The sequence below is a fragment of the Chrysochloris asiatica genome, unplaced genomic scaffold (assembly GCF_000296735.1).
Source record: "Chrysochloris asiatica unplaced genomic scaffold, ChrAsi1.0 scaffold00043, whole genome shotgun sequence".
Lineage (NCBI taxonomy): Eukaryota > Metazoa > Chordata > Mammalia > Afrosoricida > Chrysochloridae > Chrysochloris > Chrysochloris asiatica.
The window spans coordinates 3,120,608-3,145,130 of record NW_006408561.1 but is presented as its reverse complement, the minus strand read 5'-3'; the positions used below and the strand labels follow the sequence as shown (position 1 = coordinate 3,145,130).

Sequence of the window (24,523 nt, the reverse complement as noted above, 5' to 3'; positions counted from 1 at the left end):
CACCTTGTTTTACAGATATGGTACTTAACCTCTATGAATTCCAGTTTCTTCATCTGTAAAGTGGGGTGAATAAGACCCAACTCCCAACATTCTGTAGGATGGATTAAAAGAGATGAACGTTTGGCCCATGGCAGGTGCGGCATACATGTTGTTGACCTTCCTGTCTCCTGTTCCTAACAGCCTAGTAAAAGGCACACCTAATTTTAGAGTTGATGTGACTTCGTAAGAGACTTTTAAAGCCACTTACTTGAACAGCAATTCCCTGCTGTACAAGCAACTCTCTGACAGAGCATATTCAAGCTATCCTTAACTGCTAGCCAGAATTTGTTACTTTTTTAACTTTCTTCCATTGGATTTTTTTTTTCCTGGAGAAATTTAAAATATATAATATAATTAAGTCATAAAATTTTAATATCTGTAGATGGTCTTAAAAGTAAAACAAACGGTCCCATTAGAATAAAAGTCCAGATCTATAGATTGGAATATGGCAGGATGAAAAACAGATGCATTTTAGAGCCTAACCTAATTTGGATCTTTATTACCTAGAATTTTCTATTTTTAAAATACATTATTTTTTACTTGGAGTCCTGGTGTGGCCCTGGACTATAGGATAAGCACCTTGCAAGGTCAGTGGCTCAGACTCACCCACCACTCTCAGAAGCCCTGTTCAGGATCACTATGAGTTGAAACTGATTTGACAGCACTTAACAACAATAACTTTTCACTATTGACTATCCAACATTTCTAGTTTACAACAATAATTTTTAAAATCTTCTGTCCAGCAGTGTTGTGGGTTTACGAGTTGGGCTGCTAACCGCAAGGTCATCAGTTTGAATCTACCAGTGGCTTGGTGAGAAAAAGATGAGGATTTCTGCTTCTGTTTCTGATTTATAGCCTCGGAAACCCTATGTTGTTATCGTTAAACGCCTTCGAATCAGTTCTGACCCATAGCATCCCTGTATAGGGTTTCCGAGGAAAGGCTGGTGAGCTTGAATCGCAGATATTGCATTTCAAACAGGCCTTGTAGTCAGGTGCATTAACCCGCAGCACCACACCAGGACTCCCGGAAACCCTATTTGCTATGGGTCAGAATCAACTCCATGGCACACAATCACCACCACCATCATCCAGCTGTGCTGCGCAGCAACAAGTGGCAAGTTTTGAGGAAACAGCAACACTGGCTGAGGCACTCAGGTTTACGTGTCAACTTGGCTGGGCCATGGTTCTCAGTCATCTTGCAATGATGTAATGATGAAATATAGCGGTTATATGTTAATATAATTCGGCAGTTATGTGAAGATGTTGTTATTCTCCGTTTTGACATGATGTCAATTTTTACCTAACAACCTGGTCTTTGGAACTTAACCAGGTCCATATGAAGTAGTTAGCCACAGGATACATAGATTGTAAAAATAACTCACAATACAAATAACAAAGTAAGGTTTGATGCTGGATGAGAAGCACCATACTGCTAACCACAAAGAAGGCAGTTCAAACCCACCCGCCACTCCTTGGAAACCCTATATAGGGTCACTATGGGTTGGAACAGACTTGGCGGCACTTAATAACAACATGATATATATCTTCACTGTGAAGGAAAATGTGATAATAAATTCTGTTGTTCTGCCCTCAAACGAACCTTTCTACAAAGGATCAACCTAGATCTGAATCAGTCATTACATACAACATTTCAAATGCAAGAATAACAGAGAGAAAAAAGGGAAGAATTTAGTAGTTGGGGTGAAAAGAAAAAAAGCATCTCAGGTAGAAATTCAGAAAATCGCCTTAGTACCATATTATCACCACAGGAAACTGAGCTGAGCTTCTTACAGGGTGAGACTTATAATTCCTTATAGTGGTAATCACAAAGAATGTTACTCTCAGGAAAAGGAAATTATATGACATACCAGCTAATGGTTCAGAAGGGATTTTAGTAAAGGCATCTTATAACGAGTTCAGGTTTCAAGAAGGATTTGTTTGCTGTTAGCCTTTAAGCGGGTTTTAAGATGAGACAGCTTTGGGTGAAACCCAACTAGGTTCTAAGCAGCGGCCTGATTGTGGGTGGTGTGTGGAGCCCTGCTAAAGGTCTCTGTGCCACAGGATCATAGAACAGATAACCGCAGTCAGTGCCCCTTTCACCATTGGGGACTCATGGCTGTTCTCGATCCTCAACTCTGGAAACTGGAGCTCCCAAGCGGACAGCTCTGTCCTGGATGGACGAGCCTCTGTCCCCGCACAACAGAGCATCTGGCCACACTTAGGCATATAACCCTATAAATGTTACATTCAGGTTGAATTTGCCAGGGTCTTTAAAGCACAGTCAGAAATGCAAACAAAACACTATCCTCAGCATGTTCATTTGAGATATAATTTCTAAGTATCCATTTCCAGTGGCAGTTAGTAGAGCATTGTGTGCAAAAAGGCTGCCTGAAGTCAGCCTTGCCTGTCAATTTTATTTCTGAAAGGTCTGTGTCCTGATTATCGCAGAAATCTATTCTCCTTTATGCACCACAAGGCAATTAACAAAACAACTTCACTGCTGCTGGGAGCTACTGATGGGGACGCCAAGAGTCTGCAATGAGTGTGCTCTGTGTAGAGAACGCTCTGGAAACATGAAGAGATGAAAGTAAAGTATGTCTTCTGGACACAGTGTGTGTGTATATGTGTGTGTGTGTGCGTGTTGGGGGCTTTTAGGAGTGTCTGTTCCATGACAATGGCATCTACAGGGAGGACAACTGTGACTTAGAAAACATTTGTGTTGACTTTCAACTATCACGAGTTAAAAAGGATATTAAAATATGCACAGAATTGAGAAGATGGAAACAATGAAATGCTCATAACTGCTCACAGGATATCTAAAAAATCTGGCCAAGCAGTAGTAATATTATCTGGTATAAAGAATTTTTTTTTTTTTTTTAAATACAGGGGCAAGACTAGTTTAGTAACTGAAAGGAACAACGCATGGTCCTTAAGGGCTGCTGGTGGGGCAGTAGCCATTGTTGGTTGTTAGTGTCTTTTAGTGGGTTCTCCCTGACCTGGTCTTTTCCATAGCCTTGGACACTGATGACTGGAATTAAGCTGGTTTGAGGCCGGCTCTGAATCCCAGAACTAACCTGAGTTTTCAGATTTTAAAAATGGGAATTTCTCAGCACCAGTTTAGAATATCAGCATTTAGGAGCAGACATGTAGAAAGAGCTCTTTGGTTTTTATCCCTCTGTATCCTGCCTTGGACTCCTGGAGTGGCACTGTAGGATAAGCACTGGACTGCGAACCACAAGGCTGGCAGTTCAAATCCACCAGCTGCTCCTCGGAAACCCTGTACAGGGTTGCTATAAGTCAGAATCGACTCGACAGCACTTAACAACAACCACCCTGCCTTAGTTCACACTTCACTTGAACTGTTGCATTGAATTTCAGCCCAAAAGTATGTTCACTTATATTTTTTCCTTGGGCCCTATCGCCAGATGTGGGCAGGTGATATCATCTTTAGGTTACAGGGAAGATAACTGCCAGGTAGAGATGTCAAGTGACATGCCCCAGGCCTGTCACATACTCAGTATAGAAACAGCCCTGACTCTTCCTCTTCCTGTATCTACAGCCTTTTTAATGTGACTTTGGAACTGCTTCTTTCAAGAGGTGGAGTTATTTCCCTACCCTAGCACTGGCCTTGGCACTTCTTTTGGCCAACAGCATGCAGAAGAAATGACCAGTCCCAGCTACTTAAGAGGCCTTCTGTACCACCCTTCCTTTAGGAACCTTTCAATGCCCTGAGAACAAGTCCAGACTAGCCTGCTGGTGTGTAAAGGGCACCAGAGGGCAGAACATAACTGGCAGTTGTCACATCTGAAGCCCCAGACACCAAAGAGGCCAGCCAAGAGCAGTAAAGGCACCTTGCTATAGCTGACAAAGAACACATGAGTAAGTTCCTCTGAGCTCAGCAGAGATCAGCAGAACTGCCCAGCTGACCTATAAGTTCCTAAGTACAAATAGATATAAATTGTTGCATACCACCGATGTGGGTGTTTTTTTTTTGCTGTACATCATCACTAAGGCAATAGATGTTGTAAGCTGCTGTGGAGTCCGACCCATGGTGACCCTATGAACAATGAAACAAAACGCTACCCAGTTCTATATTGTCCCCATGGTTGGTTGATTTCCAGACTGTTGTGATCCATACAGTTTTCAATGACTGATTTCCAGAAGTAAAAGATCATCAGCCTTTCTTCCTATTCTGGAAGTTGTACTGAAACCTGTTCAGCATCATAGACAGTGCCTACTAACTACTAGGTGGTGGCTGCGCACAAGGAGCACTGGCTGGAGATTCAACCTGGGTTTCATGTTGTTGTTCAGTGACGTTGAGTTGGTTCCAATTTACAGTGACGCTGACTAGGATTTCTGAAGAGCAGCTGGTGGATTTGAACCGCTGACCTTGCGGTTCAAACCAACCTTGGAATCCAGTACTCATCCTATTCCTGCATGGAAGGCAAGAATTCTACCACTGCTCCCAACATCCCAGATAACTGATACAAAGTCACAGAGCAAGAAAATACAGGCTGAACTTCTGATTTTAAATCCACTAAACTTTCCCCCATATCACACTTAACCAGGTTGGAACTGATAAGATTTGGTGTCTGGCTATACTTTATTTTTATCTCCAAAATTTTTATTGTGAATTGAGTGAAAGTTTACAGGGCAGATCATCAGTTTTACAGTCAACAAATCATATACTTTGTTTCATTACAATGATTATAATCCCCTCAATGTCAGACTGCAAAGTCGTTTGAACTGCAAGATTGGCCATTCAAGCTCACCAGCTGTTCCTCGGAAAACCCATACAGGGTCACTATGGGTCGGAACCGACTAGACGGCAGTTCACAACATCTACCATCAGTTAACAGTGTTTTTCTCTAATAATTTTTGCTTTTTTTTTTTTTTTTTGAAACACTCAGGCATATATAATAATTTATACCACCAAAGGGCATATATTGCAAGTCTGCCTCCTGGCTGCCAGCTCTCAGTCCCTCTCTTTCCATGAATCTAGAGTCCTCAGGTGCTTCCTCTCTCCATGGCCCCATCTCTGCCGTTGTTGCTTCTCTGGATAAGGTCCCTCATTCCGCTTGATGTTCCAAGGTTCCTCAGTTTCTGGATTGTAAGATTAACTACTCCCCCATTTTTGTCACAAAACTTTTACCTTTACAATTGTGAGAGTCACAATTAGTCATGATAACAATTACTCACTATTGAATCATAAGAATCTTATCCCCATCTCTTTTCACCAGACCTATTTAGACAAGAGAAAACCATTCAATGGGGACTCTTTCTTCCCCACCCGACACTCTTTTTTTTAAAAAATGTTTTATTGTGAATTATGTGATAATTCACATGGGAGAACATTAGCTTTACATTCATCCTCTCGTATATCGTTTCATTGCCATGGTTACAATCCCATCCATGCATCATCAACCAACCAAAGGGTACATACACCCTGCAAGCCTGCCCCCTGGTCGTCAGCGCACAGCCCCTATCCCTCTCTGGGTCTAGAGACCGCAGCTGCTCCATCTCTCCACGTCATCGTCTCTGCCTCAATTTCTGGTGACACTGCTTCTCTGGGTAGGGTTCCGCTCTCTGCTCTTCTCCCTTGATGGTCCCAGGGACCTCCTCTCCTAGACTGCAAAGTCAATCACTCCCCTCCTTTTGCTACAAAGCGTCTACCTTTACATTTCCAACCCTCACAATCAGTCCTGATAATAATTATTCATTATTGTATCACAAGAGACTATCAGCATCTCCTTTCATCAGCCCCACCCAGACAGATTGGATACTACTTAGTGGAGATTCTACCTTCCTCCATGTCCTCTGTATCTAAGCTCCCTCTTGAAAGCTTGTAAGTCAGTCACTTCTTGCCTTTGTAGTCCCTCCATTTTGGGTCGCCAATATCCAAGTTGCCCATCTCTGTCTACTCTGTGTATGAAGGGAGTAGGAATGATCCTTACTGTAAAGATTTGTTCCCTGTTTTGAGCTACTGCATCCATAGGTGTAGGTCAAGTTTATCAAATTCTATCAGATTACTCTTTTTATCCTCTTCTTTCTTCTAGCTGAGCTCTCATCATCCAGTCATTGAAGCCAGGTCAAGTAGGTATTATCTGCAAGTGTGCATGTTCTTGTGCATATGCTCTCTCTTCTTATCAGCTGGATGCTTCACTCTCTACTCTAGTCCTCTGTGGCTATGTCACTAACTCTGGGCCCAAGAGTCCCCAGGTCTAGCCACACTGCTGGTCAACCAGGTCTTCACCAATCAGAGCGTGTATTCCCATAACCCCACACACTCTTAAACTAAACTCCCCCTTGAAAACTTGTAAGCCAGTCACTTCGTGCCTTTATCGTCCCCTAATTTTAGGTACCCAATGTTTAAGTTGTCTGGCTATACTCATAACAGGCATATATGTCCTGTACTTGCTTTCATTTCAAGGCAATTATTTGGTTTTCCTTAGGAAACAGAGCAAAAGGAAACATCCCATACACCTATAGTTTCCTAACACCCACTCATTATCTTTCCATAACTCACAAGGTCTGAGAGGCACTGGACCTGTGGTGTCGATCATTATGCAATATCCCAACTAGTCTGTGGCCTAGCCATGAAAATAGATCTTTTCCATTTATTTTAATGGCTCTTTGATGCATTATTCAATGGCTTTATACATAATGAATAATCACCCACATTTTTATACTGTATCTTTTTCTATTCCATAAGAATTTCAGAGCAGACAGAGCATAAAATATGCATTCTAACTACCCAAAGGTAGCTGTAAACACATTTCATCTTTCTAAGACTTTGCCGTTAAGAGAGAATGTGGGAACGACTGAGGTTTGCTTAAGCTTTAGGTGTACTGTGGGTGTGACAGGATGTGTTGAGGTAAGTTAAGATGAGATACTGTCACTCCTTGATACATTGTAAGGTAACTTTCCTTCCCACCTGGTACCCCTCTTTCCTTCCACCTGACTATTTCATATAGACATATTTAACAGAAAATGAGGGTACAGAAAATACCTATGACTTAAAAAGAAAAAAAGAAATCACAAAGTTTCTGCTTTTTAATGTTCATCATTGTGAAAATGCAATGCTGCATCTATTTTATTTTAGTGGGATTATGTTAACTTGCTTTTGACAAGGGATGTGTACATGGGGACAATATTTGGCTTTTTAAAAAGAGTGATATTTATATAACAGCTGCTAATATTACTTGGTCCAGCACATATCAAACCACAAAAAATACTACAAATGATTTATAACTGCAAACAATGGCATTAACCATCCCTCCCACAGCCTTCTCGACCCAGCTGGGTTCAATAAGTCATTGCAGTGGCCACACAGAACTCACACACCATACTCACAGTTATGAGGTTTAACAGAGAAGTTGTCAGGTTAAAACTCAGGGTCAGAAATGGTCAAGGTGCAGGCCTTCCAGTTAGGACAGGCAAACTTCTCTCTGGCCTTCTGCCCCTTGGCTATGTTTCTACCCTGCTTAGATATTGTTACAAAGCTTTTTTAGGGCTGCTGATAAATTCCCAAAGGACACTCCACTCCAATATAAGCCTCAGATTGTAGGCCCTCAGCTCTAACTCTGTGGGTCAGTAAACCTCGCTTCCTAATTTAGGGCCCGGAAGCACCCTAATTCACAAACTCCTGCTCAAGACACTCAGCTTTACGGGCTCCATGGGCCAGGAATTCTACCACTCTGTCTCATACTCTGGCTCTTGGTTCTGATTCCGCTGCTGCTGCTGCTCTGGTACTCATCTGGTATTACAGCTCTGTGGATCCGAGGTCCAACTCACAGAGATCTCAGGGTCGGAAGGGCACACACCACTCCTGGCTCTCCTTTTAGATGGTAGTAAGATTCTAGGTTCCTACTTCTGAGATGGCTCATTTTATACACGTTAGAGTTCCAAGCTTTTACAATCATAATGAACCCTGGTAACAATCAATCATAACTGAATTGTATAATCCTCTCAGTATTTTATCCCACCTTCTCTTAACCTCAACCCATCAAGGGAAACAAAAAGCCCATTTGGTGGGAGTTACAAAGATTATGGGTAGAAAAGTCATACGAAGTAATTCACTGAACTGCAATAACTATATAAGGTAAACAGAGAAACGGGGTGCTTAGATGTATATCTCCCTTTCTGGAGATGGAAAAAGAGAATTATAGTCATTAAGATGTAAGCTACAAACTGGAGTGTGCGGCTAACTTCAAATGACAAGACTTGTTTTATCTGGTTGCATCATTTTAAAAATCTGATAATGCAAACATCAAAAATAGGATAATTACCTCTTCTTTCTTTCTTTTAAAATTAGATGATCAGGCACGATCAGTTGTATTTACAGTCTCAGAAGGTTAAAGCTGCTGCTCCCTTTGACAGGAGCATCTAGACACACACTCTTCTAGTGTGTTATAGTCCCAATTACAGGCAGTACTTGGTAACTGACAGGATCTGTTTCTACGTGTCTTTAAGTCTAATTTGCACATCAGTTGGAATACGTGCATACAGTTCTTATTTAGCCTTACTTTAAGGTAAGAAGAGACTTGAAGCCTTTTTGATGATTTAAAAGCTGCACATCAGCAAGTAAAGTGTTTGCAAGGAAGAATTTGTTGCTAGAACGGATGAGTAGGGGTAGGTTCAATCAATTCAAAGTGAGGCAAATACATACCATTAAAGGGCCAGTAGTTGTTGTCTATAAGTCGGAGTTCGTAATCTGAACGCTGCCTGTACTCTCTGTTGGCTTTGATCTGGAAAGCTTTAACCATTAATATTTCCTGCTGGCCTCCTGAAGGCATTTTATATTTCATGATGCAGTGCATGATAAGTGGGTGAGTAGTTAGTAGTCGAATCAGGAATAGAAACCAGGTCTTCTAACAGGTAACTAGCCCTTGGAGTTGATTACAAATGTACAAATTTAAGTTGTACTATATGGACAACAGGAAGTAACTCAAAGACACATTTAGAAGACACTCCTCATCTTATGGAGTCCTTGTGTGGTGCTGTGGGTTAATGCACTAGACTGCAAAGTTGGTTTGAACTGCAAGGTCGGTGGCTCAAGCTCACCAACTGTTCCTCGAAGACCTTATACAGGGTTGCTATGGGTTGCAACCAACTCAGCAACACTTAACAACAACAAACAACAACTCATCTTATAGGAGTCCTGGGGTGGCACTGTGGGTTAATGCGCTGGACTGCAAGGTTGGTTTGAACTGCATTGTTGGCAGTTCAAGCTCACCAGTCGCTCCTTGGAAACCCTATACAGGGTTGCTGTGTGTCGGAACTGACTTGATGGCACTTAACAACAACTCAACTTATGGAGTCCTGGTGTGTCACAGTGGGTTAATGTGCTGGACTAAAAAGTCGGTTTGAATTGCAAGATTGGCAATTCAAGCTCACCAGCCACTCCTCAGAAACCCTGTGCAGGGTTGTTATGGGACAGAACTGTCACAATGGCATTTAACAACAACAACAATAACAACTCATTTTATGAAGTCCTGGTGTGGCGCTGTGAGATAAGCACTGGACTACAAGGTCAGTTTGAACTGCAAGGTCCATGGTTCAAATTCACCAGCCACTCTTTGGAAACCCTATACAGGGTTACTATGAGTCGGAACCGATTCGACGCACTTAACAACAACTCATAAAGCAGCTCTGGTGATGCTGTAGGATAAACACTGGACAGCTAACTGCAAGGTCAGTAATTCAAACCCACCAGCTGCTCCACAAGGGAAAGATTTACAGCCTTGAAAATCCTATACCTGATCGCTATGAGTCAGAATCAACTCGATGACAGTGCATTGCGTTTACTAATATATGAGAACAAAACAAAACACCTTTACTAATTAGACATTATTAAAGTAAGGTGTTAACCGAAAGAGTGAATGAGCAAGGAACTGCAGAAGAAAGGAAGTCTTGATGAATTGGGGTTGAGGGTGGGGCTCATGCAAGAGAGATATAGGCAAGTCAGCCCTCCACCAGTTATCTGGCCAGAGAACTTGAGGGTGGTTTCAAACTGTGCACCAAAAAAAGAATACATGGGGGCATCATGTTGTCCTTTCCTGAACCCATATCTTACAGAGCTCAGGTGTTTGCCTTTTCCAGCAGAAGGCGAGGAAGGCAGCTCCAAAGGTGGCAGGGTGTGAATGGCCTTCACTGGATTTCTTCTCTCCCAATCCTGCACATACTATTTTTCTGCTTCCTCTCTCTCCCTCCTTCCCTTCTGTTCACTCTCTCTCTTTCTTTTCTTTATTATGGTAAGTACATATATAACATCTGCCATTTCAACATTGTTTACATGTACAATTCAGTAACATGCCATGCAACCATCACCACTATCCATTTCCAGAAATTTCCATCACCCTTAATAGAAGTTCAGAGTTCCCCAAGGAATGATTCGCCTTTTCCCTCCTGCCCCTGGTAACCAATAATAAGCTTTGACTTATACATACTCTTGCTTCCTTTTCTAAGATGAATTCTGGATCCTTCCATCTGTATATGTCCCCACAATGACTGGTAGGATCCAACACCACACAGTCAGAGAATTTTCTCATGGCCTAAGACACTAATAGAAAAGGAAGCTGCCATTCACTAGTTTTTCTTTGGTGAAGCTTCAAATCCTGTACTCTACCCCAATTCTCGAGAGAGCCATACATACTTGCATTCTTCAGACAGCTGTTGGTTCTAATTCCACATCAATGTCCATTTCCTTTACTAATAACCACTTACATATAATTCAATTTGAAATTATAGGATCTTAAGGAGCTCTGGTAGCGTAGTGGTCACAAATCGGGCTGGGAACAGCAAGGTCAGCAGTTTGAAACTACCAACTCTTCCGCAGGAGAAAGATGAGATTTTCTGCTCCCATAAAGATTTATAGCCTTGGAAACCCTGTTACAGGGTCACTATGCGTTGGAACCAATTCCACGGCACATAACCACCAATGCCGGAAAATGCATTTTACCAGAAATATTCTCAAGCATGAATTCAAGACAGAAAAAGGCCTCTTCTGATACTAGGAATAAAAAGTCCTCTTTTCCAGGAGCCAAATGTGTTTGTTTACTCTTGATTTCTATCTACTTTCATCTTAATTTAAAGCCAAATGGCTTCCAAGCATTTGGTCTTCTGAAATAACAAAAGTTATCAAAGAGTTATGAGTTGGGCTGCTAACAGCAAGGTCAACAGTTCGAATCTACTAGCTGCTCTGAGGAAGAAAGATGAAGCTTTCTGCTCCTGTAAAAATTTACAGCTTTGGAAACCCTATATAAGTTTGCTATGAGTTAGAACCAACTCAAGGGTACACCGCCACTACCACTGTATACTAGGCATTTTACATATATTACCTCTAAGGTGCTGTGGGTTAATGCGCCAGACTGCAAAGCCATTTGAACTGCAAGGTTGACGGTTCAAGCTCACCAGCTGCTCCTCTGAAACCCTATACAGGGTCATTATAAGTCAGAACTGACTTGATGGTGCTTAACAACAACAACAAACCTCTAACCCTGAGAACATGCAAAATGTAGATCTCACAGAGATCTTAAAGAGGTTAAAGTACACAGGGGCACAAAGCTGGCATTTTACTATAAGAGATTCAATCTTCAGAGGTCAAGGCACTTTCAGAAGGATAGAATCAATTAACAAATGGAAGTCTGCTGTATAGTCTCACCAGCACTAAAATGAAAAAAATGAGATGATAAAACGAAACAAACCAACAAAAACAAAAAATTGAGAACTTGAATGCCTAGCAATATGAGCTTGACCAAGCATATTATGGACTCCTGGTGTGGGGCTATGGGTTAATGCGCCTGACTGCAAAGCTGTTTGAATTGCAAGGTCAGTGATTCACGCTCACCAGCTGCTCCTCAGAAATCCTATACAGGATCGTTATGGGTTGGAACCGACTTGATGGCACTTAACAACAACAACAACAACAAGCTTATTATGGAGTCCTGGTGTGGCACTGAGTGTTAATGCACTGGACTGCAAGGCTGATTTGAACTGCAAGGCCAGCAGTTCAAATTCACCAGCACCTCCTCGGAAACCCTATACAGGGTCATTTTAAGTCAGAACTGACTTGATGGCACTTAACAACAAGCATATTATGGACTTCTGGTATGGCACTCTAGGATCAGTAATGGACGTGAACCAGAAGGTTGACAGTTCAAACCCAACAAGCTATTCCTCAGAAACCCTACACAGGGTCGTTATGAGTTGGAACCAACTTGATGTCACTTAACAACAACAACAAGCATATTATGGAGTCCTAGTGCGGTGCTGTAAGGAGCTCTGGTAGCGTAGTGGTTACGAATCGGGCTGCGAACCATAAGGTCAGCAGTTCGAAACTACCAGCTGCTCCGCGGGAGAAAGATGAAGCTTTCTACTCCCGTAAGGATTTACACCCTCGGAAACCCTGTACAGGGTCGCTATGGGTCGGAACCGACTCGAAGGCACTTAACAACAACAACAACAGTGCGGTGCTGTAGAATAAAGCAATGGGCTGGAAGGTTGGTTTGAACTGCAAGGCCAGCAGTTCAAACTCACCAGCACCTCCTCAGAAACCGTATACAGGGTTGCTATGAGTCGAAACCGACTCGATGGCACTTAACAATAACAACAAGGCACTTGAAACAACAGAGCATGTTAAAGTGAAATATACTATGCACTATTTTGCAGCTAATAAAACTACATGAGACAGAAGAACAGCTATGAAATGGGTAAATGTTTCTGATATACTGGTAAGTCAAACAAAGAAACATACTAACCACGCTGTAAATAAAACCATAGGTATAGTATGATCTCAACTTTGTAAGCAAAATTGGGGAGAGAAATGAATAGAAAAAATGGTCGGTGATATACCTAAATGTTTTTTAGAGGAAGAAATTCAATCAATTTAAAATGTTTTCTCTTTTGGACTCCTTTGAGTTGCAGTGTGTGGGCATTTAGCAGGAATTAAAAAAGCAAATGAGAGAGTTGGTGATTGTGTCTTGTGGGGAAAGGTGAGTAGGATGAACAGTGTGACAGCGAAGAGGACGCTGTGTGTTTGACTCAGCTTGTGTCTTTGCAGGGACAGTGACTCACATATGAGTCAGACTGAGCTTTTGTTGCTGGTGGAGGTGGGAGAGCCTTCTGGAGGGCAGCGAGAAGGCTGGTTTGTTATACGTGAACATTTCTGTAGCTGGACAGGGTTTTGATTCAACTGTTGTCAATGTCCCCTCTCCTGACATCTCTTCCCGGCCTAACCTCAATCCCACGGTCCTACCTGGATCTGGTGTACAATATAGGCTACAGGTATTGACGTAGATAGATTTTACTTTGTACTTATAGAATCACCCCACCTATTTATTCTGCTCAGCTCACATGGGGTTTATACTAGTACTTGCCACCCCTGCTGGTGGGTTTCTGAAGCACCTCTGGAGCAATGCAGGTTAAGATAGAAATGCTCAGGCATTTGAGAACGCTCACATGGCTGGAGGGAAAACATGGCAGTGGATGGAGAGTCAGTGCCTGGGTATGGGTTTCAAGTGTATGAGAAATGCTTGGGCACCTGAAAACGTTCACATGGCTGGAGGGAAAACATGGCAGTGGACGGAGAGTCAGTGTCTGGATACGGGTTTCAGGGCTATAAGCAGAAGTGGCTGAAGAGCGAGTTGGATTCTGAATGTGAAAAAGTTTTAGGACTACTCTAACTAAAATATTTCAGTTTTTTTTTTTTCCTTTTTTAATCTTCACAAAAGAGATACAGGATATAAATCTATCCAAATAAGTCTAAAATAGTTCTTCCAATAACTAAACTAAAATTCTAAGTGATAAGGAGACACGGTGTGACACTTAGTAGTAGTTTCTTCCTATTTTAGTGATACATGAACTAATAGTTTGTCTTACAATCAATAGTGTGTATGAATTGATAATTATATCCCCCTTAAAATAGGTTTCAACTTGGTCAGGCCATGATCCTCAATGCTGTGTGGTTGTCCTTCTTTTTCTCTGTGATCTGATATAATTCTCCTCTATTTTGTGAGGAGATATAAATCCTAACCTGAAAGAAAAGGGCTCTGGAAGTTGGGCTGCTAATGGGAACATCAGCTGTTTGAATCAACCAGCTAGCTGCTTCTTGGGAGAAAGATGAGGTTTTCTGCTCCCATAAAGATTTACAGCCTCAGAAACGTTGTATGAGTTCCGACTTACAAAGGGTGGCTATGAGTCAGAATCAACTCCCCGACACACCACCACCACCACCACCACCACCACACATATGTTAATGAGGGAGAAAGATCAGGCTTTCTACTCCTATAAAGATTCACAGCCTCGGGAACATTATGAGTTGGAACTGATACATATGTTCACAAGGCAGGAGTAGCGTGGGATGTGTCTTGAGTCACAGCCTTATGTTGTTGTTAAGTGCCATCAAATTGGTTGTGACTCATAGCAACACTGTGTAGGGTTTCTGAGGAGCAGCTGGTGGGTTTGAACTTACAACTTTGAAGTTATAAGTCCAGTGCTTATCTTACAGATAAGAAGGCATAACTCAAGTGACACCATTACTCAAGGCCCAACCATGCTTGTGTTACACGTTTTATCTTGTTAAGTGCTGTCGAGTCAGTTCCGACCCACAGCAACCCTGTATGGGGGTTTCTATAGAGTGGCTAGTGAGCTTGAACTGCCAATCTTGTGGTCCAGTGCATTAACTCGCAGCAAGGAGAGAGAAGTGAGTCAAGAGAGACACTGCTCTACTACGCAGAAAGAAGATATGTAGACACAGCATCTGAAGGTAGCTTGCAGTAGGCAAATACATGAACCTTAGGCAAATCTCATGCACAAGATCTTTTTAAAGTGTTAAAGAGCAAAGATGTCAGCTAGAGGACTAAGGTGCACTTGAACTAAGCCATGGTATTTTCAATAACCTCCTATGCATGTGAAAGTTGGACAGTGAATAAGGAAGACCGTAGAAGAATTGATGCTTTTGGTTTTGGTGTTGGAGGAGAATATTGAAAGTGACATGGGCTGCCAAAAGGACCAATAGATCTGTTTTAGAAGTGCAGCCAGAGTGCTCCTTGGAGGCCAAGATGGCCAAACTTCATCTCTCATACCTAGGACATATTAACAGGAGGGACCAGTCACTGGACAAGGATATCATGTTTGATAAGGTGGAGGGTCAGAGAAAAAGAGGAAGACCCCCAATGAGATGGACTGGCCAAGTGGCAGCATTGATGGACTCAAGCATGGCAACAGTAGTGAGGTTGGCCCAGGATCAGGCAGTGTTTCATTCTGTTGTGCAGAAGGTCACTATGAGTCAGTACCAACTCAATGGCACCTAACAACAACAACAGCTGATTAGCTCTGGTGAGAGACGCTGGGGGCTCGGAAGATTAAGGGACTGGAATGTGAATGAGATGAAGTTTTCATGCTGCTGCCCACTGAAGGGGGCTTTGAAAAGTTCATAGACAAATTCCATTATCTTTTAATTCTGTGTTCATAAACTTTTTGGAGCTTCCTCATATATTATTTGATTTTGTTAAATCATGTATAAATATTCTATTAACTTTAAAAATGCATTAAAAATTATGTCTATTTGATTCCTTCCCCCATTCCCCTGTATTCAGTTGTAAATGGCACAATACATGAGTGTTTCTGTCCTCATGAGAAATATCTTCCATGAGCTGTAAATACCTGTGACAATCTGTATGACAAAATCGAGGTAGGGGGGCAAAGAAAATTTCATAACAGGATTGAAATAAGGGATCTTGCTCACCTGCAGCTGGTGCAGGTGTTTTCTGGTAGCAGTGAATGAGGTTTCTGCCGCTTCAGAGGAACTTGGTCTTCACAGGAGCTGCATGCGTGCAGACAAATGTGGACCACTGTCCATGGGAGTGGAAATTGCAGTAATAAAGTCATGATAGCTTGTCAAAGATGATGTGCCAATGAAAAATAATTCCTAGATGCTCTTTTAATTAAACATTCAGCTGTCCACTGGAACCATTTTTAAATATAAAATGTAGCCCTGTGGCCTTTTTCTCCCTGCCTCCTACTCTTTTGCAATAGCTAAGGCAATTGAATTCTCATTGGTGATTTAAAAAAAAAAATCATAAGACAGGGTACAGCTGGTTATGCCGTTAGCAAGATGTCAAATTCCGCTTGCACAAAATTAATTGCACCTAATTAAACTGGGGTCATTGGCATTATTGTAAAGCGAGGCTATTTATTAGACAAAGAAAATTTCACAGATACCAATTTGCTTTTCTTTCAGGTTTGTGAAAGAAAAGAATTGCTTACATAATTAAATTTGTTTTTACCATTTTAAACTTATTACTCCTCAAAAGATGCACTTCAAATCTTGCTTCTCTTTTGAAACTGCATATTTTAGAACACTAGAAATAATTATTGGGGGGAGGGCATAAGAAAAATTATAGGCTATCTTGTAGATTACCCAGCAACTTTTCAAATAGTATAAAAAAGGATACATAAGCTACCATTTACAATGAGCTGTACCTTTGGATTACTTATATAAAATGATAATTTCTAAGCAAATTATTACTGCACATGGATAAGATTAATATGAAGTTTCAAATACATATTGCATGTTATACGTAGGTTGTGCCTATTTATTATAAATATTGTTGTGCCGTCAAATTGGTTCTCACCCATAGTGACCCTATTTAGGGTTTCTGAAGAACTGCCAGTGAACTTGAACCACTGACCTTTTGGTCCAAACTGACTTTGTGGTCCAGTGCTTATCCTACAGTGCTATATTTGTTGTTGTTGTTAAGTGCCGTCGAGTTGGTTCCAACTCATAGCGACCCTGTATAGGGTTTCCAAGGAGCAGCTGGTGATCTTGAACCGCCGACATTGCAGTTCAAATGGCTTTGCAGTCTGGCTCATTAACCCACAGTGCCACACCAGGACTCCATTAATTAGTATATGCCTATTATTTAAAGAAAAATGCCACAGGGAGTAAATTTCATTATGTTTAAACAAGCAACCTCTTCCCTCACTCATGCTGGGCAGATGTGACCAGTCTGCTTACTTCTTCCAGGAAAATATGCAGAAGTTATGACTTTTAGAAATGAGAGGAAGATTCATTTTCCTGGCAAGATGATGTCAGTTTGACCTGTGAATCCAGATTTTAGATACAAATTCTCAGCTCCTCACATTCAAAGCTCCTGTGAATCTTATTTCTCGAATATCCCTCTAGTTTCAGTGTTATCTGTCCAGTTGGTACAACCCCCTGGGCTAGGGTGACCCCTCTCCCCCAGTCCAAACATAAAAGGAGGCTGAGACAAAACCAATAACACGCACCCGCCGCCTCCTATGAGGACAAGAAAGAAATGACTTTTGATTTGAGGATGTTAGAATAGCTGCTGTAAGTAAACAGTAATCATTATTCAAAACAGCTGCTCAAAAATTCTCTGGGGAATTTCTGGTTTTTATCATATTCATGGAGCTTGGAGAAAAGGGCATATGGAATATTCTAGACTAGTCCATCTCATTGCACACTTTATGAAAACGAATGTATTGAGTTGTATTTATATCTATATGTATGTAAATAAAATCAATCTTGGGGTGAGGTTAGAAGAGAGGTGATGACTGGAGTAATTTTTGGTTACACAAAGAATATTTTCTACACAATGTCAGGTCAGATTATAATGCTTGAGGAAATGAAAAATATCCTAGGTTTCTACTACTAATTGCTAGTCTGTCTGTGTTCCCATAGCAGCCACACCAGTTTCCGTTCCTTTAGTAACACTAAGTTATATAGACCCAGAGTCAGAAATATAATGCTTAACTGGCTTCAAGACTAATTTGGAAGATGGAAAAATGATACTACTTTGATAAAGCATTATACTAGTAAGAAGAGAAAAGGAATATTATTATTCAAGAACATAACTAAACCTACTCTTTCTTAGAAACTTTATTTCAGGAATAGATCATTTATTTTGTCATTTCCTTTCAAGCTTTTTGAACCTTTTCAATTAAAAGAATTTTTTTCATAGGGGGACAAAAAAAGATAAAGGTCATACAGTCACAGCCTGAACAGGTTAATTATATGTGGATTAGCAAAATTTGAAAGAAAAATGACACTTTCTGTATTTGCAGATTTAAAATTTAATTAGTTGAGTTATAAAGTAATATCAAACTTTGTTTTTTTCTTTATCCTGCAGTATTAGGCATGAATTGTCTTTATGGGATTAATGTAAGCCTAGCTTACACTTAACAGCTTGTCATTCTTAAAAAAGTGCATGAGGAGATGACACTGGATAGAGGATTCGACAGGGGTGATGGACACTTAGAGGTATAGCTGACACACCAGTCTCTCCAGGATTTCTCACATTATGCAGATGATGTTAATTTTTACAGGTAAATGCACAGTTAAAAACAAACAAACAAATACAAACATTATTTATCCTCCCACAGGCTCCACTCCCTTGGGCAAGCCCCATCTTAAAACTTAGCGCCACACCTCAGAATTCACCACAGTGAAACTTGTGAGACCTGAAGTCTGACAGGACTGCTTTGCTTTTCTGGGCCTCACAAGTTTCCCACCTTTGACAAAGTGCAGTCTTACCACCACCTTTCTAGTGCTCATTTTAGTGGAGAATATCTGAGTTTTCCTTGTCTGACAAGTGTCTGCCTGACAGAGATACTGGCTTTTGCAGGCATTACTGTTGTTGTTGCGACCCTGTATAGGATTTCTAGGGAGCAGCTGGTAAGCTTGAATCGCTGACCTTGCTGTTCAAACTGACTTTGCAGTCCAGCGCATTAACCCACAGAGCCACACCAGGACTCCTCAGTCTCCTTTACAACTGAGTGGTGGATTCTTCTGAGTGAGGGATTCACATACAATTTATCTGGTTCCAGTTCCCAAAAACCATTTAATGCTTCAATACAATTCAACACAAGTGCTCTGGTATGTTTGGAACTCTTCTTATGTCAGTGACCTCAAAGTTCTGGCATCCCTTAAATATTTTTGTAAGCAAGGGGTACAGTATTTCCAATTCAATGAAGCGATTGTAATGCATTAGGAAAACAGGGATTCAAATGGGGATAGGGAATAGGGGTGACACAATGGCAACTGAACATCTCTAAAAGCCTTTCTTTTGCATCATTACCGATGGGGGGATGACAGTCACAGACTTTACATTTAGAAGTGATATTTCTTAGAAACATTTAGTCTCATTATTAACCATAATCACAGAGATCCAAAAAGTCATCGTGTTCTCACCAAGGATGACCTCATCCCAGAATGTGGAGAAGAAACCTCTGAAAGTACAGGCTATAAATAATCATTCTTTTGGCAAGTCAACAAGTGTAGCTTGTTATGAGAGCCTGTGAAATACATGTGTTTGGATATCTGAGCCTCCTAAGTGGGTATATGAGTCAGTGATTTTCAAAGTTTGCTCTGCTGCAAGATTTTCAGGGAGGCCTCGGGAACTCTGAGAAGTAGAGAAGCACTGAAGGAGAGGGACACGTGCAGTGTAAGGCTGTACATTTTTACAGAACCAGACGGCCACATCTTTCTCTTGCAGATTGACTGGTGGCTTCAAACCTTTCACCAGTAGTTGATCACTTAACCTTTGCACCACAAGGGTTTCCTAAAATGTGAATGGCTGGGAGGCATTTTCCCCTAGCCCTGGTGGTGCAACAATTAAGTAGTTGACTACCAATTGAACGGTTGATGGTTTAAACTGCTGGCAGTGTGCGCTCACAGTGAGATTGTTGCTGTTGTTAAATGCCATCAAGTCAATTCTGACTCATAGCGACCCTATATAGGGTTTTCAAGGAGCAGCTGGTGTTTGAACCGCAGATCTTTCGATTCAAATGACTGTTCAGTCATGTGCTTATGCCACAGTACCACAGCAGGATTACAGCCTTTATGGGGGCAGTTCCACTCTATGGAAGTGAAAATCAACTGAACAGTACCCAACAGCTTAATTGGCTATGGTTCCTGCAGGGGTGGGTAGTAGAGGCAGCACATCTGAGGGGCAGGTAGAACTGAATACAGAAAGATTGATTGAACAAATTGAATGGACCATTAAGACCTTCTATTCTCCCTGTCCTTTCTTGGTCAGGCAGAATAAGGAAGTTTATTGTCTTGAAAGATTGAATCAGAGAAGCTCTGGACTGTGGTGCACTCGGGCACAGTGAGGTGGTAAAGAGGTCCCTTACTGAAAGCAGGGGGATTAAGTGGCATTCTACATGCAGAGCCTTCAGCCCTTCCCTGGCTAGAGTCTTAAAACATTGGCAACCAGGTTGAAACTGCCTCACGATGAGGTTTCTCTGTGGCAACAGAGGAAAGATTTTAGACACATTCACTTGGTGCATCCCAATGAAATAGTTGCAGCTTTGTTATAAATTCAACTACAGTAGAGTTCACCATTCATTCACTCATAAATATTTACCAATTAGGCACCATTTTAAGAAATAGTTATTATGATGGTGAGCAAAACAGAAAAAGACCCATTCTCTTGGAGCTTACATTTTAGTGGTAGAGAAAGACAAAAACTTATTGAAATATATATAATACAATATCAGAGGCCTGGTATGGTGCTATATATAAGGTAAGGACTAGACTGCTGACTGCAAGGTCAGAAGTTTAAACCCAACAGCCACTCCTCAGAAATTCTATACAGGGTCACTATGAGTCAGAACTGACTTGATTGCACTTAACAACAACAACAGGAATATAACATGGCAATCAAAATCATGGACCCACAAAAGGAAGCATGAGAATTTAAATTTCAGGACAAACAGTGAAAATTTCCAAGTAGTTATAGTTTATTACATGGCTTACTTGTGACTAATAGAAGATTTTAATAATGTAAAAACTAGTTATTTGATCATAAATCGTAAAATAACTATGCAAGGAGAATGGGAGAGGGGACACAAAGTTATGCACATGGAAGGCTTATGAGAGAGAGCGACACTTTAATTTACGATAGTAGTCCACAGACGGTTACTTAAGGAAAGCTATGAAAATGAGTACTTTATTTAGAGATATGGATGCAGGCAAAGATACATATGGACTCCTGATATGGCGCTGTAAGATAAACACTCGACTGCTAACCACAAGGTTGGTGATTCAAACTCACTCCTTGGAAACACTGTATAGGGTTGCTATGAATCCGAACCCACATGACAGCACTTAACAACAACAAATGTAGGTAAATACCAGAAGAAACAACCATGGTGTTAAAAGCTGTTGCTTTTGGAGCAACAAAGGGCAAAGATAGTGGGAGAGGAGACTGTTTTTCTTTTGTGCTGTTATTATTATGGAGTCCTGGTGTAATGCTACAGGATAATGCCACCAGGTTAGTGGTTCAAACCCATCAGTTGCTCCTCGGAAACCCTATACAGCTTGCTGTAAGTCATAACCGAGTCGATGGCACGTAACAGAAACAGCAACATTATTATTATTATAAGCCCTGTCGTTTTTATTGAAGGATCCCTAGTGGTGCAGAAGTTAGCAGGCTCAGCTGCTAACCAAAAGGTTGGCTGTTTGCACCCACTGGCCACTTTGTCCATCTGCTTCCGTGAAGCTTTCTAGCCTTGGAAACCCTATGGGCAGTTCTATTCTGTCTTACACGGTCACTCTGAGTAAGAACTGGCTCAACAGCAGTGGGTTTGGATTGCTTGTTAGTTATTAATTTCATGTGACTTTCAAAGCTACATACGTGTATGTTGTTATTGGTAAGTGTCGTCGAGTTGGTTCCAACCCACAGTGACTCTGTATAGGGTTTCCAAGGAGCAGCTGGTGAGCTTGAACCACTGACGTTGCAGTTCAAATGACCTTGCAGCCCAGTGCATTAACCCACAGCGCCACACCAGGACTCCACATTTCAATTCCGTTCTTCCAAGAACTTTTTGAAGCCCCCCTCATGTAGTGTCCTAAGTCTCTATGAGTTGTCAGGTACCACATTATGATGGGAACAGAGCCAGGGACAAGAGAGACACAGTCCCTGCCTCTACCATGCTTCTAGCCCTGTTGGGGACCACTGTTTCCTTTGAGAGTTATCCTGATTATAGCAGGTTTACCATTTGAGAAACATTGAACACATTGAACAAAACAAAACAAAACTCCCATTTTTACAGATGGATATGAAATTACTGAACAGAGAAATGATATTTCTAGGAGATGACTTAGTTGGTGCTTTGGGGGAATCTTAAAGAATAATAGAGATCTTAGAGACCATATGATTGAATCCCCTCATTTTACTAATGTGGGGATGTAAAAATCTTAGTGAACTGTTGATCTCAACATTAGAAGCAGGTTAAGTCTAATTCTCAGGTCTCCAGGTCCCCAGGCCAGAGTTCTTCCGGTCACAACCCACTGGAGAGGAAAGAGGTACTTTTCCAGCAAAGGGACGGCTAATATTCCAGTTCTGGAATGATGTGTGGGAGCAAAAAGGGAATATTAGGAGACTGTGCTGGCACCCAGCTGAGGAAGCATGACCAAACTAGACTTCTGTCCCAATGTACTAATCCAACTGCAGTGCCTTGAAAATATGCATATATTTGAACTCTCTAAGTTTTGCTGATTTAGATGCATCTCTAAAAATCAGGGGATCTTTTGGCAGTGCAAACAATTCAGGTGCTTGCTGCTAAGTGAAAGGTAGGTAATTCAAGTCCATCCAGAAGCTCCTTGGAAAAAAGGCCTGATGATCTACTTCTGAAGAATCAGTCATTAAAAACTCCATAGAGCCCAGTTCTACTCTGACATATCTAGGGTCACTGTGAATCAGTGTGGTCTTCATGGCAACTGGTTTGGTTTTCTAAGGATCCCATTGAAATACAAGGCATATTAAAAGCCAGATAGACTAGATTGAGGCAGATATTAAAATACCTAGGACAAAGGAGAGACAAGATGGCTATCTGTGGGCTGGATGATACGGGAATGCTATCGTTTGCTTTCAACACCTGGTTTAATGTGATAGAAATGAATAAATTAAAGCCTACTATTTAAACATATGAATAAGTGGATATGTTTACCCTTAATCAAAAGGAAAAGAAGCCCTGGTACCATAGTGGGTTACAAGTTGGGCTGTAGACTGCAAGGTTGGCAGTTCAAATCTATCAGCTGCTTCTTGAGAGAAAGATGAGGCTCTCTGCTCTTGTAAAGACTGACAGCTTCGGAAGCCCTGTCGCTGTGAGTCAAAACCGACTCCACAGCACACAACCACCACCAATCCAACAGAAGCCATTTGAAGAGGACACAAGGGAAAGCTGTTGTGTCTTCTGTGGTTATCATCTTTATTAGAACAATGTTTTATATGCTTTGATTATTTGGAATACTGGTAATAATTTTGCAGATCATATTGCTACTCAAGGTGAGGTCTATGGATCAGTAGCACAGGTATCAGCTGAGAGCTTTCTAGAAATGTAGATTCTCAAGCCTCACCCCAGGACCACAGAATCAGCATCTGTATTGCTACCAAATTCCCTGGTGACTCAGAGGCCTGTTAAAGCTTGAGAAACTCTGATCTGTTGCCATACTTCCTAGGTAAATTATTATTTAAAAATATTTTTTTCATGGGAATTATCATTATGTAAATGGTCAATGATAGCCTGAAACAAATGAAGATAAAGGAAAGCTACCTAGCAGACAGGTTAAGAACAGTAATAAACATTGAATGATCAAAGCGGGAATTGGATTTCTCAGTTACCAGTATTCATTGCAATAAAATGTATCAGAAGGGTGATGTTGGATGCTTGGGGACCGCTTAATGGGAAATCTGGTGGTCTGCCACATGTCTCTAAGCATCAGCCAGCTAGTTTAGGAGTGTGGCTTAATTCCCTCATCACAGTGCAAAATCAGTAATTTATCCAGAAGAAAAATGAAATATAGAAATGTGACCTCAAGTGGCTGGGCAAATGGGCCAAAAAAAAAAAAAATAGTAAAGAGGGAGTCCTCTAAAATCCAAATAAAAATAAAAGCATTATTATTTTTTAAAACCTCACCCAAGGATTTAAAAGATACATTCTATTAGACATAGTCAGATGACAAAACCCATGAAATATATATATCAGAAAATAAACTCAAAAGAACATTGACTCACCGAGAGGAAAGACTTGGCTTCCCACTTTTGCTGCAGCTGGTATAAATTCCTGGGCCATCATCAAAGAAGCTTCCAAGTGCCAACTTCTGTCTGATAGATTCTCTCTCATTTTTCTGTGCCTAAAATTTCAGAAAAATAACAGAATGCCGATAAGCAGGCAGATACATCACCACCATAAGCAATTTAACTACTAAGTTTCTTAGAATTGTAACATAAGATGAAAACTAAACAAGTCACAGCACAAGAGCGTTTGAATTAGTATGGAGGTGTAGGATAAGCACTGGACTGATAACTACCAGTCAGTGGTTCAAACCTACCAGGGCCTCCTCCCAGAAAACCCTGTACATGGTCGCTATGAGTCAGAACTAATTAGACAGTACTTAATAACAACATAATTACACTGGCTTTTAAGGACCTGTGGTGGCACAGACGTTAAGTGC

The 24,523-nt window shown here is 41.2% G+C and overlaps 1 protein-coding gene across 6 annotated transcripts in view; it reads right to left on the bottom strand.

Annotated features, from left to right (window-relative positions):
- Positions 1-24,523, bottom strand: part of SCHIP1 (schwannomin interacting protein 1) — a 1,199,879-nt gene that overhangs the window by 19,413 nt on the left and 1,155,943 nt on the right. For all 6 annotated transcript variants that reach the window (XM_006861779.1, XM_006861780.1, XM_006861781.1 and 3 more), the window contains one exon: positions 24,084-24,202. In XM_006861779.1, coding sequence (XP_006861841.1) covers positions 24,084-24,202 — 119 coding nt within the window. The remainder of the gene's footprint in view (positions 1-24,083; positions 24,203-24,523) is intronic.